The sequence below is a fragment of the Mytilus trossulus genome, chromosome 7 (genome assembly GCF_036588685.1).
Source record: "Mytilus trossulus isolate FHL-02 chromosome 7, PNRI_Mtr1.1.1.hap1, whole genome shotgun sequence".
NCBI lineage: Eukaryota > Metazoa > Mollusca > Bivalvia > Mytilida > Mytilidae > Mytilus > Mytilus trossulus.
Genome location: NC_086379.1, coordinates 8,731,566 through 8,746,248, shown reverse-complemented (window position 1 = coordinate 8,746,248; position 14,683 = coordinate 8,731,566). Strand labels below are relative to the sequence as shown.

At 31.3% G+C, this 14,683-nt stretch overlaps 1 protein-coding gene across 1 annotated transcript; it reads left to right on the top strand.

Moving 5' to 3' along the window:
- Positions 1-13,912: 13,912 nt before the first annotated feature.
- LOC134726137 (RYamide receptor-like) lies at positions 13,913-14,683 on the top strand. The gene has a single exon (XM_063590535.1). It carries the CDS (start codon positions 13,913-13,915, stop codon positions 14,681-14,683), a length of 771 nt encoding a protein of 256 aa, XP_063446605.1.

Genomic DNA, 14,683 nt, shown 5'->3' with positions numbered 1-14,683 from the left:
TACTAAACCACCTTCACCTTCACATTCACAAAATTTATGCGTAGATGCAATATAAGAACCTTTTGTCGAAATGCACATATGGTGCAGTACATTATGCACCGCTAATGCTCTTATATGTTTCATTATGCGTTTGTTGAAAAGAAATGTAAAACTTGAGAAATGTCAATACATATCCTTGTAGTATTTATAGTTAAAATTTAACAAGTAATTAGACAGTGTTTGGCGGTGTAAAAAACCATTGTGTATGAAGATAAAAGGAGAACAAAATGTTTGTAAAATAATTAGAAGATACCTAAGTGTTAATAAAAACAAAAGTCGACAACAAAGCTAAAATAACATTACTAAAATAATAAAGATTAACAGAAAAGCGACATTCAACAGACAATTATCATAAAAAAAAAATGTGCACGACATACACTGGCCTAACACCGGGGAAATATTTCTGATTCACGAGACCGGTAATCAGTTATGCAGCAAGAACTGCTCCGATTAATCGATTAATGGCTTTATAGATTGTTAACTTCGATAGCCCTAAGTTCAATAGGGCATGAGGTAGGTTTACATGACTACTACATAATATGTATGCATATAATTAAAGACACTTTTTTTTTTTAGTTTTGCTACTTTAAAATCTTACATGTAACATTAAAAGTCAACATGATGAGGATCACCTTTTCAAAAATATTTTGAGTGAGTTATATCGTTCCTCAAACTATTTATTTGAACGCGCCGTCTGATTGGCTGACAGTGCTTTGTCTATCAGCACTTAAACATAATTTTTCATGTCACCATGACGTTTTTTTATTTGATTATATACACCGTTTGTCAATATTTGTTGGTGATTGTGTTATCTTTTAATTTTCATTTATTCTGACGGACTTTAAAAAAGCAACAGTAGATTATTTTTTTTCATTCAAATTTCCAAAAAGGCGTTCCTTGTAAAACAAATGAATAAACATGTATTTTATACATTTCTTAATTGCCTGTAAAACATTTTCAATTTTTAAAAACGTTGACGGAATTTCGAAAGTTCAAATCAAGTGATTTGCACTAAAACGCCGGATTTTACCTTATCAACGGATGTGTAATTTTCGAATACATTTGATTCTTTGACATTTTATAAAAAAGAAACATTTTTGACACGAATATGCCTGCCATGATATTCTTCGACTTTATTAGCAGTTGATGCATAATCAAATTTTATTGACGATACATTGTCAATACATATTGATCTAATCACAGATTGTCATCCGCATATCGCGTCTGCCCGTATCGTAGATGTAAGAACACTAAAAGGAGTTTCGGACGTGAAATTGTTTGAAAACAGCACACATACATGTCTGTTATATATGTCTGAAAGCAAATTTTTACTGCTTAGACTCAACAATAGGGAGGTGAAAAACTGTTTCAATGATTCAGTTGTGGATATCGATTGAGATAATTATTTTTACAAAAAACCAACCTTAAAAAAATATTTCGCTTTTGAAATTCCGTGCAACTTTAACTATCCTGTATGTTCAATGACTTCAGGTAAGTCAGATATTGAAATTTATTAACCCTAAAAAAATATGTTAAGCATAATTAGTAGTTCTATGAGGATCAATCGTTATATTAATAATAAAAAATCACCCAATTGTTTTAGGTTGCACTCCGTCAGTATATTTGTATGCTACATTCTTGCTTCCGTTTTTAAATGAAAATTGAGTGTATACAATTGCATGAAATAATGCATAGGCCTGATTATATAATCGTTTGTCGAAATGCACATATGGTGCAGTACAACATAAACCGTAAACAATGGAAAGTGTTCTATTTTATTTATCTTTGATTTAAATTAACCGTTTTTGTTGAAATATACAATTTTTATAATCTTGTAGTTTGTATCGATATAATTTGATAAGTAACTTTGTAGGGATTGAAGGATTTAACTTACATTATGTAAGTATATAATTATGTTAGAGTACAAAAAAAGTGAAATCACAAAAATATACCAACTCCGAGAAAAACTCGAATCTGAAAGTTTGTCATATCACAGACTTTGTACGGGCATTTTGTCATGTTGAAATATGTGTTAAACCGAGACGAAGCTACAAAGAACAGAAAGGCCAATTCAAAGATAAAATTCACAAGCAAATAACAGAATTGTAAACATGGTAAAAGTAAAATAAATTACTGACACACGAAAGTTCCAAACGATTTAAATAGAAACACTTGATTGAGTATCACACCACTGGTAATCTAACGAGGTGCATTCCTGGTTCTAATATATTGTCATCAGTTGTATTGCCAAAATTAACCCAACAATGCTATCGGAAAAAGTCAACACTATGTAAGTTACTAATACAATGTTTCTTGTGTTTAAACTTATATACAAAATGTTTTTAAAAATAGATGTTTTTCTAGTGTTGAAAGAAGAAAGATTAGTCAAAATAATCAGCAAATGTCAGCAAATACATATTAGATAAACTTGAAATAAAAAATTAGTAGAAACATATCATTATAGATCAAAGTACGGTTTTCAAGACGGATCCTTGGCTCATCCGGACTGCAAGCTATAAAAGGCCCCCAAAAATTACTAATGTAAAATCATTCAAACGGGAAAACTAACGGTCAAATCAATATAAAAAACAAGAAACGAGAAATGCCCTTACCTGAAAAAAGTGTAAGATCACAACTTAGAAAATCTCTGAATACATTATCAATTTAAATGTGTTATCTCAATCAAAAGACATATTAACACAAATGAACATACACTGAACGAATTCATTTGATATATGATACAATTTAAATACCAAATCAATTTACTTGACAGTTACGGCTTTTAAAAACCGTCCGTCAAATATGTAATCACTACCTTCAAGGTTGGAAAAGTTACCAATATCAAAACCACGTCGAGGCCCCGGTAATCTGAGGACTTAATTCGTCTTAACTCAAACAAACTTGTGCATTTGGTTTCAATTAGAATTAGGCATTTTTCAAATGATTAAAGAATGAGATTCGACATAAAGCAGACTTGTCATATCGGGGCCTCTTATAGCTGACTATGCTGTATGGGCTTTGCTTATTGTTGAAGGCAGTACGGTGACCTATAGTTGTTAATGTCTATATCATTTTGGTCTATTGCGGACAGTTGAGTTGTCTCATTGGCAATCATACGACATCTTCTTATTTATATTAAATTTCAGGTATACTAATCTGGTCTAAAATTGACTGCATCTTACAATGTGTTGATATTAGACACTTATATCGGGTATAACTCAAGTGTCGAATTTACAAAACAAAAAATACTTTGTTCATGCTGTGGTTTTTGATTATAATATATGACTTTCGCGTTCGTATTTATTATTGTTCGTTTACAATGTATTCATACTTTTGGTTTTATCTCACAGTAAGAGCTGATTGCTCAATAACTTCAACAAGCGTACATGTGTAAGTCCTTTATATAGCAGATCTCATAATTAACCTATTGTTTTCTTTAAATTCACGATTCCATAATCAATACCGATATGGTAACAACCAAACAGCATATAAAAAATCCTATACTTGTACAGATTCAATGAAACCTGCGTATTACAAGAAGTCTATAAGTTTTGTTTTTAAAGCTTTTGATATTCGTTTGGTAATTTTGGCAATACAAGGTAATAACACACAAACACTGAATGCCGAGGAAAGTTCAAAAAGGAAAGTCCCTAGTCAAAAATCAAAATCAAAGGATCAAACACATCTAACTAATGGCTTACAGTGGTCAAATTTATGACTTCATACAGGTATTTTCTATATTTTATAGTTGCTTAACCTCTCACTTGTAAGACAGTCGCATCAAATTCCATTATATTGACAAGGATTTTGCGTCTGGAATCTTGTGTTTGATGTTGTTTTATAATGAATATTTTCCTTTTTAAAAACCTGTTAGGAGTATGACTCTCGCGAATGAGATGTAATTAGAAATCATATACACATTCGATTAGGGCGACATGCTGCTTCTTTTGATCTCGATCAGTAGAGTAACTAACAAAGGATAAGTAGAAACGCTTTATTAATTTTCAAATTTCATTATATGCAGAGACTTTGTAAATGTCCTTATACTATTGATGAAATAAATAATGTCTAATAAATAATATATAACAAAAATCTAGAATTAATGTATCGTCTGTATATACTTAATATTGTGTTAAAAGGGAATGTATCATTCTCCGTTAAATACGTGAATTAACGCCTTTAATTCTCGGAAACCATGATTATATTACGCCTGTATGTCTGGTGTGTATTTTTTCCCCTGAATTACAGATAATTTGTTTGAACTTAAGTTGAATGCAGTTGTGGTACAAAGTGCTCTTCCTACAGTTGTGATATAAATGTCATTATTTGATCAATCCAGAAAAAACATAATTATGTCCCTGTCAGATTGGTGACTTTACTTACAACAATCACACGTATAACAGTTTACTCTAATAGCAGATAAAATGATTATGTTTGCAACCTTGATTTTTTTTCGCTGAATCATTATGCAATTGAAAAGTGGTATTATATCATGTATATTGTTGCCTGGTTTTACTTGCTGTCCAAAACAAAAACATGCAATCAATTTACACAAAGTAGTGATTTTTTAAACGGCATAAACGTGAATCTGGAATGTTTTATGTTGATTTTGTTTTGTAACATTGTTATAAGTTCAAAATATTTTGGGAAGGCCAAGTTCATAACAGCTGCTGTTTTGTTGTTTTGTGATAATTATTGTTTTTGCGATATGAATTGTAATTTAAAAGCAAGTAACACTGCTCGAGAAAATAATTCGAATTACATAACACTATTATGTAAGATTTGCAGTGATGCTAATGCACTTAAATTATCTAGTAGACAATATGACACCATTTCAAGATATAGATTACTCTAGTAAATACATACAAAGTAATTGCCACAGTTTTATTCATTAGGTCTTTAGAACTGAGGTTTTCAGATCTCTATAAGTTGAAGGTTCTTGTTGAATTTGTGTACATGTGTGTAGAGTTCTCTCTTTGATTCTGTGCTCATTGTTAATCGAAGTCAAGATATAAAAATATTTGGAAGCAAAACTAGCAGCCCATGTTTTTAATAATCAATTAGAGTATTTTGTTTCTTCTTGATTGTATATATCATGATGAAACTAAACCGTACACAGAGAACTTAGTTAGGACGTATACATGCCGTGGTTCTATATTTTCCAAAACATCATAATCATCTAGAATGGATTCGTATGACTTGCAGTCAGCATCTATTATCTTATATTATCTCTTTGAATATTAAACTAGAAATAAAGAGGAGGCAAATCAGTTTATTATATAATGTTTTGCCTTAGAAAAAATTAAAGAATATTTAACGATTGATAATGCAATAAGTTCTCTATTACCAGTAGAATTGGCAAATACATAAGATGTGAAATAATCACGAAAAACGTACATTGTATTTCATAATGCAGAACATGATTATTCTCCTTGCACTATTACTCTGACCGTTTGATGATAATGAAGGAAAGAATACTAATTTTCTCCATGAATCGATACCCTCTTCTATAAACGGTGTTGTTCGCAACCCTGACGGAATACATATCCTAAACTGGCATAGCCAAGGGTTTACTCACTGTTAACTTCCTTATGATTGTCACACGGGGAAATTATTACCAGAAAACGTTAAGGTGAACGAGAGAGAAAGAGATAGCTTTTATGTTTGGTCAATCTTATATCATAATAAAAACATACATATACAATTCGACGACAGCAAAGGACAGAAGAAAAATGCAACATGGTGTGTTCCATTAACGTTTTTGTGCAAATGGTATTACCAAATGTAACTTATCACAGATAGACAGAGAGGCGGAAAATACTAAACAATACTAAACGTTTGATAAAATAGATTGACTGACGTTACCATGGCAGACAAAATCGACTAAAAGAAAAACAAAATTCCACAAAACACAACATCGGAAAACTATAGACTGAACAATACAAACCATATTAAAAGTTTACGGTTATCTCATGTGCTTGGAATTTGTAGGCAGATCTGAGACACATGTGGCGAACGTCAAGCTGATCAATTCAATACATGTTGCGTGGTTACAATATGGTTAAAACAATTGGAAAATACTACTAGTGTTGTCATCGAGGCATTTAAAATAGATCTTATAGTATGTTCGTTTTCCCATGTTGAAATCCATATGAATGATGCAATACTGAATACAATATGATGTACTATTTTTAAATACTCAAATAAGACTTTAGATAACAGTATCAAGTATAGGTTAACATTAATCTATAAATGTATAAATGAAGTCACTATCCGAAATTTAAATTAAATTTTATGCTATGAATTCATTTTGCAGATGAACATGAAATCTTTGGTGACATTGTTAAAATTTCCTAGGGTAATTTTTTTTTTAAATTTTTGTATTATTTTTATAAGGCTTAAAGTATAAGCTTAATTGATTACTACATATTTCACAAGGATGGAAATTTTTCTATTAGTTTGATTTTTTGTTGTGAAGAATCTAAATTATCGGACTCGCTTGAATTCACAATCAAAGCCTATTTCACTGCCAGACAGAAAACATGAACGCAAACCTATCACAAATATAAAAGTTAACTTTAAGGAAGTCTGCTGCTAAGTTTCATAATAAATAACTTTCCATGAAACTAGTACAATTGATAGGGGATTAATTGAAGAATCTAAAAAGCAAAAAAACATTGGAGGTCAATGTGCTTGTTTCTGAGATATTAGCCGTTGATATTTTGGCGGGAAAATGTTCTCTCTTGACTTTTCATAGCTTTATCATTGACTAGTTAACGTTCTCAAAAACTATAAAAAAACAACAACATTGAAATGGATAAACCAGAGGATTTCAAAGATCTGGAAAAAACTCCAAAACATGACAAGCAAACATCCTTAATTATTAATATCAGTTTAAATGGTATAATCCATCATATTGCTCATTTATTAATTTATTGATAGAAACTTTTTCTACAAAGCTAAACCATGATAAGTTTACACACCTGATTTAATGAAACGGCGTTTTATCTATCGGAGTTGTTGAATAATGATTTTGATACTTTGATTTACAATATTTAACGTTGGTCGTAATGTTGTTTAGTACTTGTTCATAAAAGTTAAAAGCGAAACTGTTAAATAACGTGAATTTAAATTTAAGCGCATGATAAACTTACTGAGGAAACAATCTGAATTGCATTACATATTTATTGAAGAACTGTAGATTTATAAATCATGGATATCCTTTCATTCTATCTTGTGATAATAATGAGTCATTGCATGCAAACTGGCTTATCTAAAGGTGAACGTATCCTGGTCCATTTAATTATGTATACACACATGCTTTGTCCATCCCAAAACTGAGTTTTGTCGTTTTCAATATGTAAGGGAATGCACAATTATTCGGGGTGCTCCGGAAGGGATCCTGATCCAGAGGTGGCTATATTGTTACCAAGAAGGTATGCAAGCTGTATGTGTAAGATTCGTCATTATTTACAGACAAACATACTACGTCATTTTAGAGCTTAGATAACAGTAGTTAGATTATGACATTTTGAAACATCGGCCTATATTCAATTTTGAATTAGGTGCAGAAAAATGAACAAATGATAAAGTCACTGATTAGTCTCATGTAGACGAAAAGCGCGTATGGCGTACTTAATTATAATCCTGGTACCTTTGATAACTAATAATATTCAGATTGTTATTCCTTTTGATGACCGTTCTGTTGTCTCAATGGATAATTTATCGATTTAAAAAAAATGCCACAAAAGTGTAACTATAACATATCGATGACATCAAACCATTAGCACGTGAAATCATTACCAGAGTCTTTGTTCTAAGATAAACATACTCTATTCAAATTTAAAGCTATTAATGAACATAGGAATGCATTACAATGATTTATTTATTATTGAGAGACACACATAATTTTGACAATCATGTATAAATATCGGTATAATCATCTTCTTTTACCATCTTAAGCCACAGCTAGATATGAACATACAGATATGTGTAAGAAATCATTAATAAAACATAGAACAATTAACACGTCCACTCATTAGGACGATAACCACTTCAACACATACTTAAAAAGTAAAATCACAAAAATACTGAACTCAGAGGAAAATCAATTTGGAAAGTCCATAATCACATGGCAAAATTAAATAACAAAACGCATAAAAAACGAATGGACAAGAACTGTAATATTCCTGACTTGGTACAGGCATTTTCAAATGTAGAAAATGGTGGATTAAACCTGGTTCTATAGCGCTAACCCTCTCACTTAAACAAACGAACAAAAGAAACAAATCACTTGAGTCTATTATGTTGAGGTCATGTTATCGAAGCTTGACATGAAACATTTGAAACCGGAATATATATTTTTTTCAATTGATACTTGTTTATTCCAAATATTTCCTGTTTACAATTTCCTCAGTTGCCCAGGATACAAACTGTGGATTCCTGTTAACAATTAAACCAACTGTCCGTGAAGCAGAAGGCTGAAAAGGTGCACTGTATTATCAGAAAAATAATAGCATATATGTCATAATACTTATATTCTTTTATATGACAATGAGGGAAAAAAGAAATATTTTTCTAAAATGTAATAATAGTGAAACCAGAATATTGATATGAAAAGTTGAATCTATTTCGGCTCAATGTACGTAGATATATGACTTTTGTATAATTTTCGCTTGGATCACAATACAAGACATTGAATGACAATTCTGTCTAGACGGTTTAAATACTAGAGCTCAGAAACATCATATCGCTTTATATTATTAAACATTTCCTGTCAAATTTGGGATTCACTAGGCTTCTACCTTTTTTGTCTAATCATTTAATGTCTAAAATATAACATATTCAAGTCACCTACATGTATTAAAATGTACAGTCATGTGTTTAATTTTTTCAAAAACATCACTCGATTTTTAAAGCAAAAAGCGAAAACTGTATTTGTGTAAAAAAAGAAGCCTCTATCTCTTGTAAGAGAAATATACACGCTGTACGTCATTATTTTAGTTTTAATTCACAGTTAAGTACACAAGTCAAGTGTTTATGTATTGAAATATTTTGATTTGTACTTAAATGCACTTCCTTCAAAATCTTTTAAATGAATCAACTTGATTTTCCCAAAGTCGAATGAACACCTATAGTAACTAATGTATATGTAAAAACATTAACGGTACCAATTGTCCCGCACCAGATGCGCATTTCGACAATACATGTCTCTTCAATGATGCTCGTGGCCAAAATAATTGAAATCCAAAGTTAATATAAAAGATTAAGCGCTATAACCCAAAAGGTCAAACAAGTATCGCTACATCCGTGAAAGGAATAAGAGCTTTGCATGAGGGAGATGCATTCCTTAATTTATAATAATTTCTAACATTTTGTACCAGCATATTTTAATAACACAAAAATTCCGTATTTTTATGCCAGTAACGAAGTACTCTGATCTCTTGTGGATAGTTGTCTCATTGACAATTATACCACATATTCATATTATATAAACACCAAACATTCAGTTATGGAAGGTTTTAAAATACAAACAATAGGAGAGCTTTTTGTAGAAAAGAATGGAAGTTTTTAAAAAAAACATATCTTACTGTCGTACAACGGACACACATTTTCTTAATCATAAAAATGTATTTTTAAAGTTGGCGGTATGTTCAGTTGAGTCGTGTAAGTTTATGATGTACTTCCTATCAATTCGAATTGGCTTTACCATTTGCTCCCCTCAATTCGAACTTGGTTCTCTTCAGATTTGTCAGGTTATCAAAGTTTGAATAAAAGTTGGATAATCAATCATCCATAGGTCTCGAACAGAACTCAAGAGATGTTATTTTTAATTGCGCATCTGGTACACGCTGGATAACATGCCAATTTAAGTAGCACAAAATAAAAAGAAGACAACCAAGTCAAAAGATAATCAACAATTTTCGTTATTTATAATAAATAGGAGGTCTCGTCTGCCGATTCGTCTAAGTAGTTCACCTAGTGTACCAATTGTAGTACTAGCCTGTCAAAACTTGTTCAAATCCATCACGTGGATGGTCTGCTTGACACCGATCTTAAGTGACTAGGATTGTAATTTTTCCTACAAAAGTTCCCTACCGCAGTAGTTCGATGGTTTGTGCAATCTGGATTCCTCCATAAATAAAAATCTGACCAGCCACTAAATACCACAATACTAATGAATATTGCGTTAAAAACCAATCAATCAATCAATCAACCAATCAATATTCATCAATTGTTTATATTTCTACGTTAATTCAATCACAGATATTTTGTTTAAGATAAAGCTTTTTATTGCAATAGAAGGGCCCATGCTGAATAAAAAAAAACGTTTTTGTTTGTATAATTAAGAGATAGAAATAACGTTGACACTCATATATAGATATGGATATGATCACCTTTTGCTATAAAGATAAACAAAATAAAACAGCCAGACCAGAACCATTAGCATGACTGTGTGAATGGATGCATTAATAAAACAGAAAACAATCAACACGTCAACCCATTAAAACGTCATTACGTTAATACTTAAACATACAAAATAATGTACAAATCTTTTGTCATATAATCTCAGCTAGACATGAAAACGTAATATTGGATGTAAAGTTGATTGTGTTTCGGCTCAATGAATATGGATGCAGTTTATAAACGTTTTGTACGTTTCTCAACACGAAACAAGGAATGACAACTCTGTCTAGACTGTTTAAATACTAGAGCTCAGAAACATCATATCGCTTTATATTATTAAACATTTTATGCGATATACAGGATTTTTTTATTATATCTGTCTGTGTTTATTTGATTATTTAATGTCTCAAGCATTACATAGTATTTATTATTTACGGAAAATTAATCTCTATTTAAGGCAAACTAGAACAAATCCGTGAAAATGCGGGCGTTTAGAGCGTAGTTAAAAATATGTAAACTGTTGAAAAATGAATTTTTGTAAAAGATTTTATTACTGGAGAATTTCAGGGACAGGACAACATTTAACGGTCAACCAACTCGTGATGCGTCCGTAAAATTTACAAAGTGATGATGTCAGATTCACCATTTGGAACTCTTGGTTTAATAGTTTGTGAGCAGCAACCCGCTATAAATAAAGTGCATTTGAAAGGGACTCTATATATAATATATTAGTGACCGCCGTGTATAGTAAACTTCAAATTGATAGTAAATAGCATACCCTCTTCATTTTTAGGATACGTATGGATGATCATAAGAGTATAGTTAAATATACATATCACATCGTCTTTTTTATATACTCATGTTAAATAATAGTATACAGAAAAACGTGAAATAATTTTCCTGTCCCCCCTAAGGACGTATGAAAAAAATATCAGTTACTTAAAACACTCCTAAACATAACTCTAGTCGATAACTTAAAAGTCCGTCCGATGACGGAAACAATATTCGGACGTCTTTATTTTCGCTTTTCTCCAAAAATAAACAAAAACTGAATACTCATAACATGCATAAGCAATGATGACAAATGCGACAATGCATGGTATTTAAAGGACACAGGGACATGATAAATAATTTATTGTGGAAGGAAGAAAAATGACACACAAAATGAGGTATTCTCGGTTAATAGTACAGATGTATACAAATTAAATCTGTGTTTCAAAGAAAAGATATAAACATAAACATTTGGTTTGGAAGGTCAGTGGTTCTTTAACAATATGCATCTTTCAATTATCTTAATTACCCTGCGTTTTAAGCAAATATTTATTGAATATATGTAGGTTCTACAAGATGTGTCGTTTTGGGTTGAAGGGCAGGATTGTCAGTTTTACTACCGAAGTTTGATGGTCACTCTGGATTCCCTCCTATAAAAACTTTCAAAATAGAATAATAAGGATGACAGTGGTGACATTGATACTTAATATCAGTAGGTTATACGCCGTACGTCATGATGTTTGTTATATCAAGGTACACAAGTCAAGTGTTTACATAAAATATTTTGATACGTACTCACATTCACTTCCTACGTATTCATTTCAAATTAATTTAATATTCCCTAGAGATATATGTGTGTCCTTGTTAAAAATTAGTATCGTGCCGTAGAACTATCCAAACTATCGGGATTCACACTTTGACACCAATTATTTTGATTATCTAGATTTAACAAGAAAGCAGCAAAACAATTTTAAAACGGATAAAGGATGTCACACAGAGTAAACAAAAATCATGTGCAGTTTTATTCCAAGACGATGCATTTTGTATGTATCTCACTCTTCTCGTCTGGCAGATTTGTATACCCTAAATATGATAATACAGCGTCTTTATTATTTTTGCAGAACCTACATGTGCATGTATTTAATAATTATTTGTTTGAATTGCAGGGTAATTACGATAACTCAAAAAATCATTATGTAAACGAACCACTTAATTTCCATAACTTTAACCTTTACTTTATACGAATTTATTTTCCAATAGATCAATATGTCCTAAAATGGCATTGACATTTTTTAAAAATCTTTAATTATTTTAAGCATACAAAATTTACCTCATCGAGCTACTTTTTTGCATGCATTGATTCATTAGGGCGTAATACAAATATGTGTTATGCAGTGTGATGTTTCTAATAAACCACACAAAAGGCATTACTTACTATGCATCTATGAGATACGATAGGTATTAACATGTTGTGTTTCATTTGATTACAAATCCAACCAAATACAATTTTGATTAATTCTGTGATAAAATATTTCCAATTATAAATCTTAATTGAGATATTTCTATGATCAATGATTTTAGACTGAAACTGGTTAATAATTTATATATTTGTTCTACGAATGATATCTTGATTTAACATGTTTTTTATTCATCCAATTAAAAAAAAATAAACTCGGACGGAAAGATTTTCTTTTCGTCCACATCTGACACCCCCATCGCCCATAAAAAAAAATTAACAACCATCAAACAAACAAACAAAAACAAAACACAATAACATGTGTATCTGATCATGATATAGAGCGTCACTGGCTTTTCTTTCGACTTCAAGATATTTTTTAAATTATTATTTCAATATTATTGTTCAATGTTCTATTTTTCCCCTAAACATTAATGAAATATTTGCTACTGGAAATAAAGCAAACTAAACAGTACTTTCACTTTATGTGTTTTGAGAATAAAAACCTCTACAGAAGAACAAATCCTTTTGCACGACAAACAAATGCAATTGGCATACAAAAGAGACAATTCCGGTAAAAGAAAAGTGCTATAATGTAACTATTATAGCCATGTCAGGTCCCATCCGATGTCAGGAAGATTTTATCGTTTAATTGACCACTCTGTGGTTGCTGCTGCTACTAATTATCCTGCGTCGAACGTTTTATGATAATACTGAGTTTATTTAATTGGTTTTCGTACTTTTTCAATGGATACCGTTATTAAGTACCGAGATTTTATCCAATAAATTCCCATACGTATTCGTCATCATGCATGGTGACATTGTCTATAATAGTCTATTTAAATATACATGAACACGATGAAACAAGCTATCATATCAATCAGTTAAGTATCTGAAATACAATTGCGTTTATATATGTAAATTAAATGGTTTCTGGTAACAAAATGAAGAATCTAGTCCTATAAATTCAGATTTCTTAAAATGTTTTGAAGTTCTGAGTGGGATTTTAGTCTTTATATATTTCGCAATTGTATGTGTCATGGGAAAACTTTGTATTTTGTTTAATAATACGTGTAGTGTCAGCACTTCGGAGAACAACGTAAATAATGCTTGAAGCCAATAATGCGTTTGAAAGTTCGCTAACTACAGCAATAGATCACTTTGATATTTCAGATACACGCAAAATGTAAATTAATAAATACTATATATACAAGTTTATTATTAGGTATCCAAACCAAAATGGAAGAAAACTCAACCAGAAATTCAACCAGTTTTTTTGGTCGGATATCAAATCCAAAACTTGACATCGAAGCTTTGACCGGGCTGATACTTTTATACTCGCTTACAACTCTGTTGTCCATAATAGGGAATATATTCGTCATCATAGTTTTTAAAAATGGAAACCGGTCCCGGACGGATTTGCGGCCTTTTCTGATTAACTTAGCTATAGCTGATCTTATGATGGCTCTGTTTTGCATGCCCTTTACATTTGCCGATGCTGTTTTCGGTACATGGATATTTTTGAAGGAATTATGCCCGATCGTTCTTTTTGTTCAAATGATGTCTGTGGCGGCCAGTGTTTTTACAAATATGGCGATCGGAATCGACCGATTCTTGGTTGTTATGTACCCTCTTCATCACCGTTTTACTCTTCAACGATACAAGTATGTTATGATTGCCATTTGGATTAGTTCCGTAACTTTTGGGTCTGTTCAACTTATTGTTGCAAGGACTACTCGAATGAATTCCGGATTACTGAAATGTGACGAGGTCTGGTCTTCGCCATATTCGAGAAAAGTGTATACCATTTTCATTCTGTTATTTACCTATATTATACCACTGGTGATTTTAGCTGTGACTTACTCAATTGTTGCATTTCTCCTATGGAAAAGAACATCTCCGGGAAATAAAGATCGTTACAGGGATTATCTGCAGTGGCGTTCAAAGATTAAGGTAAAACAAATTACATTTGTCAGATTATCTCCATTATCACCATCATGGCAACTTTGA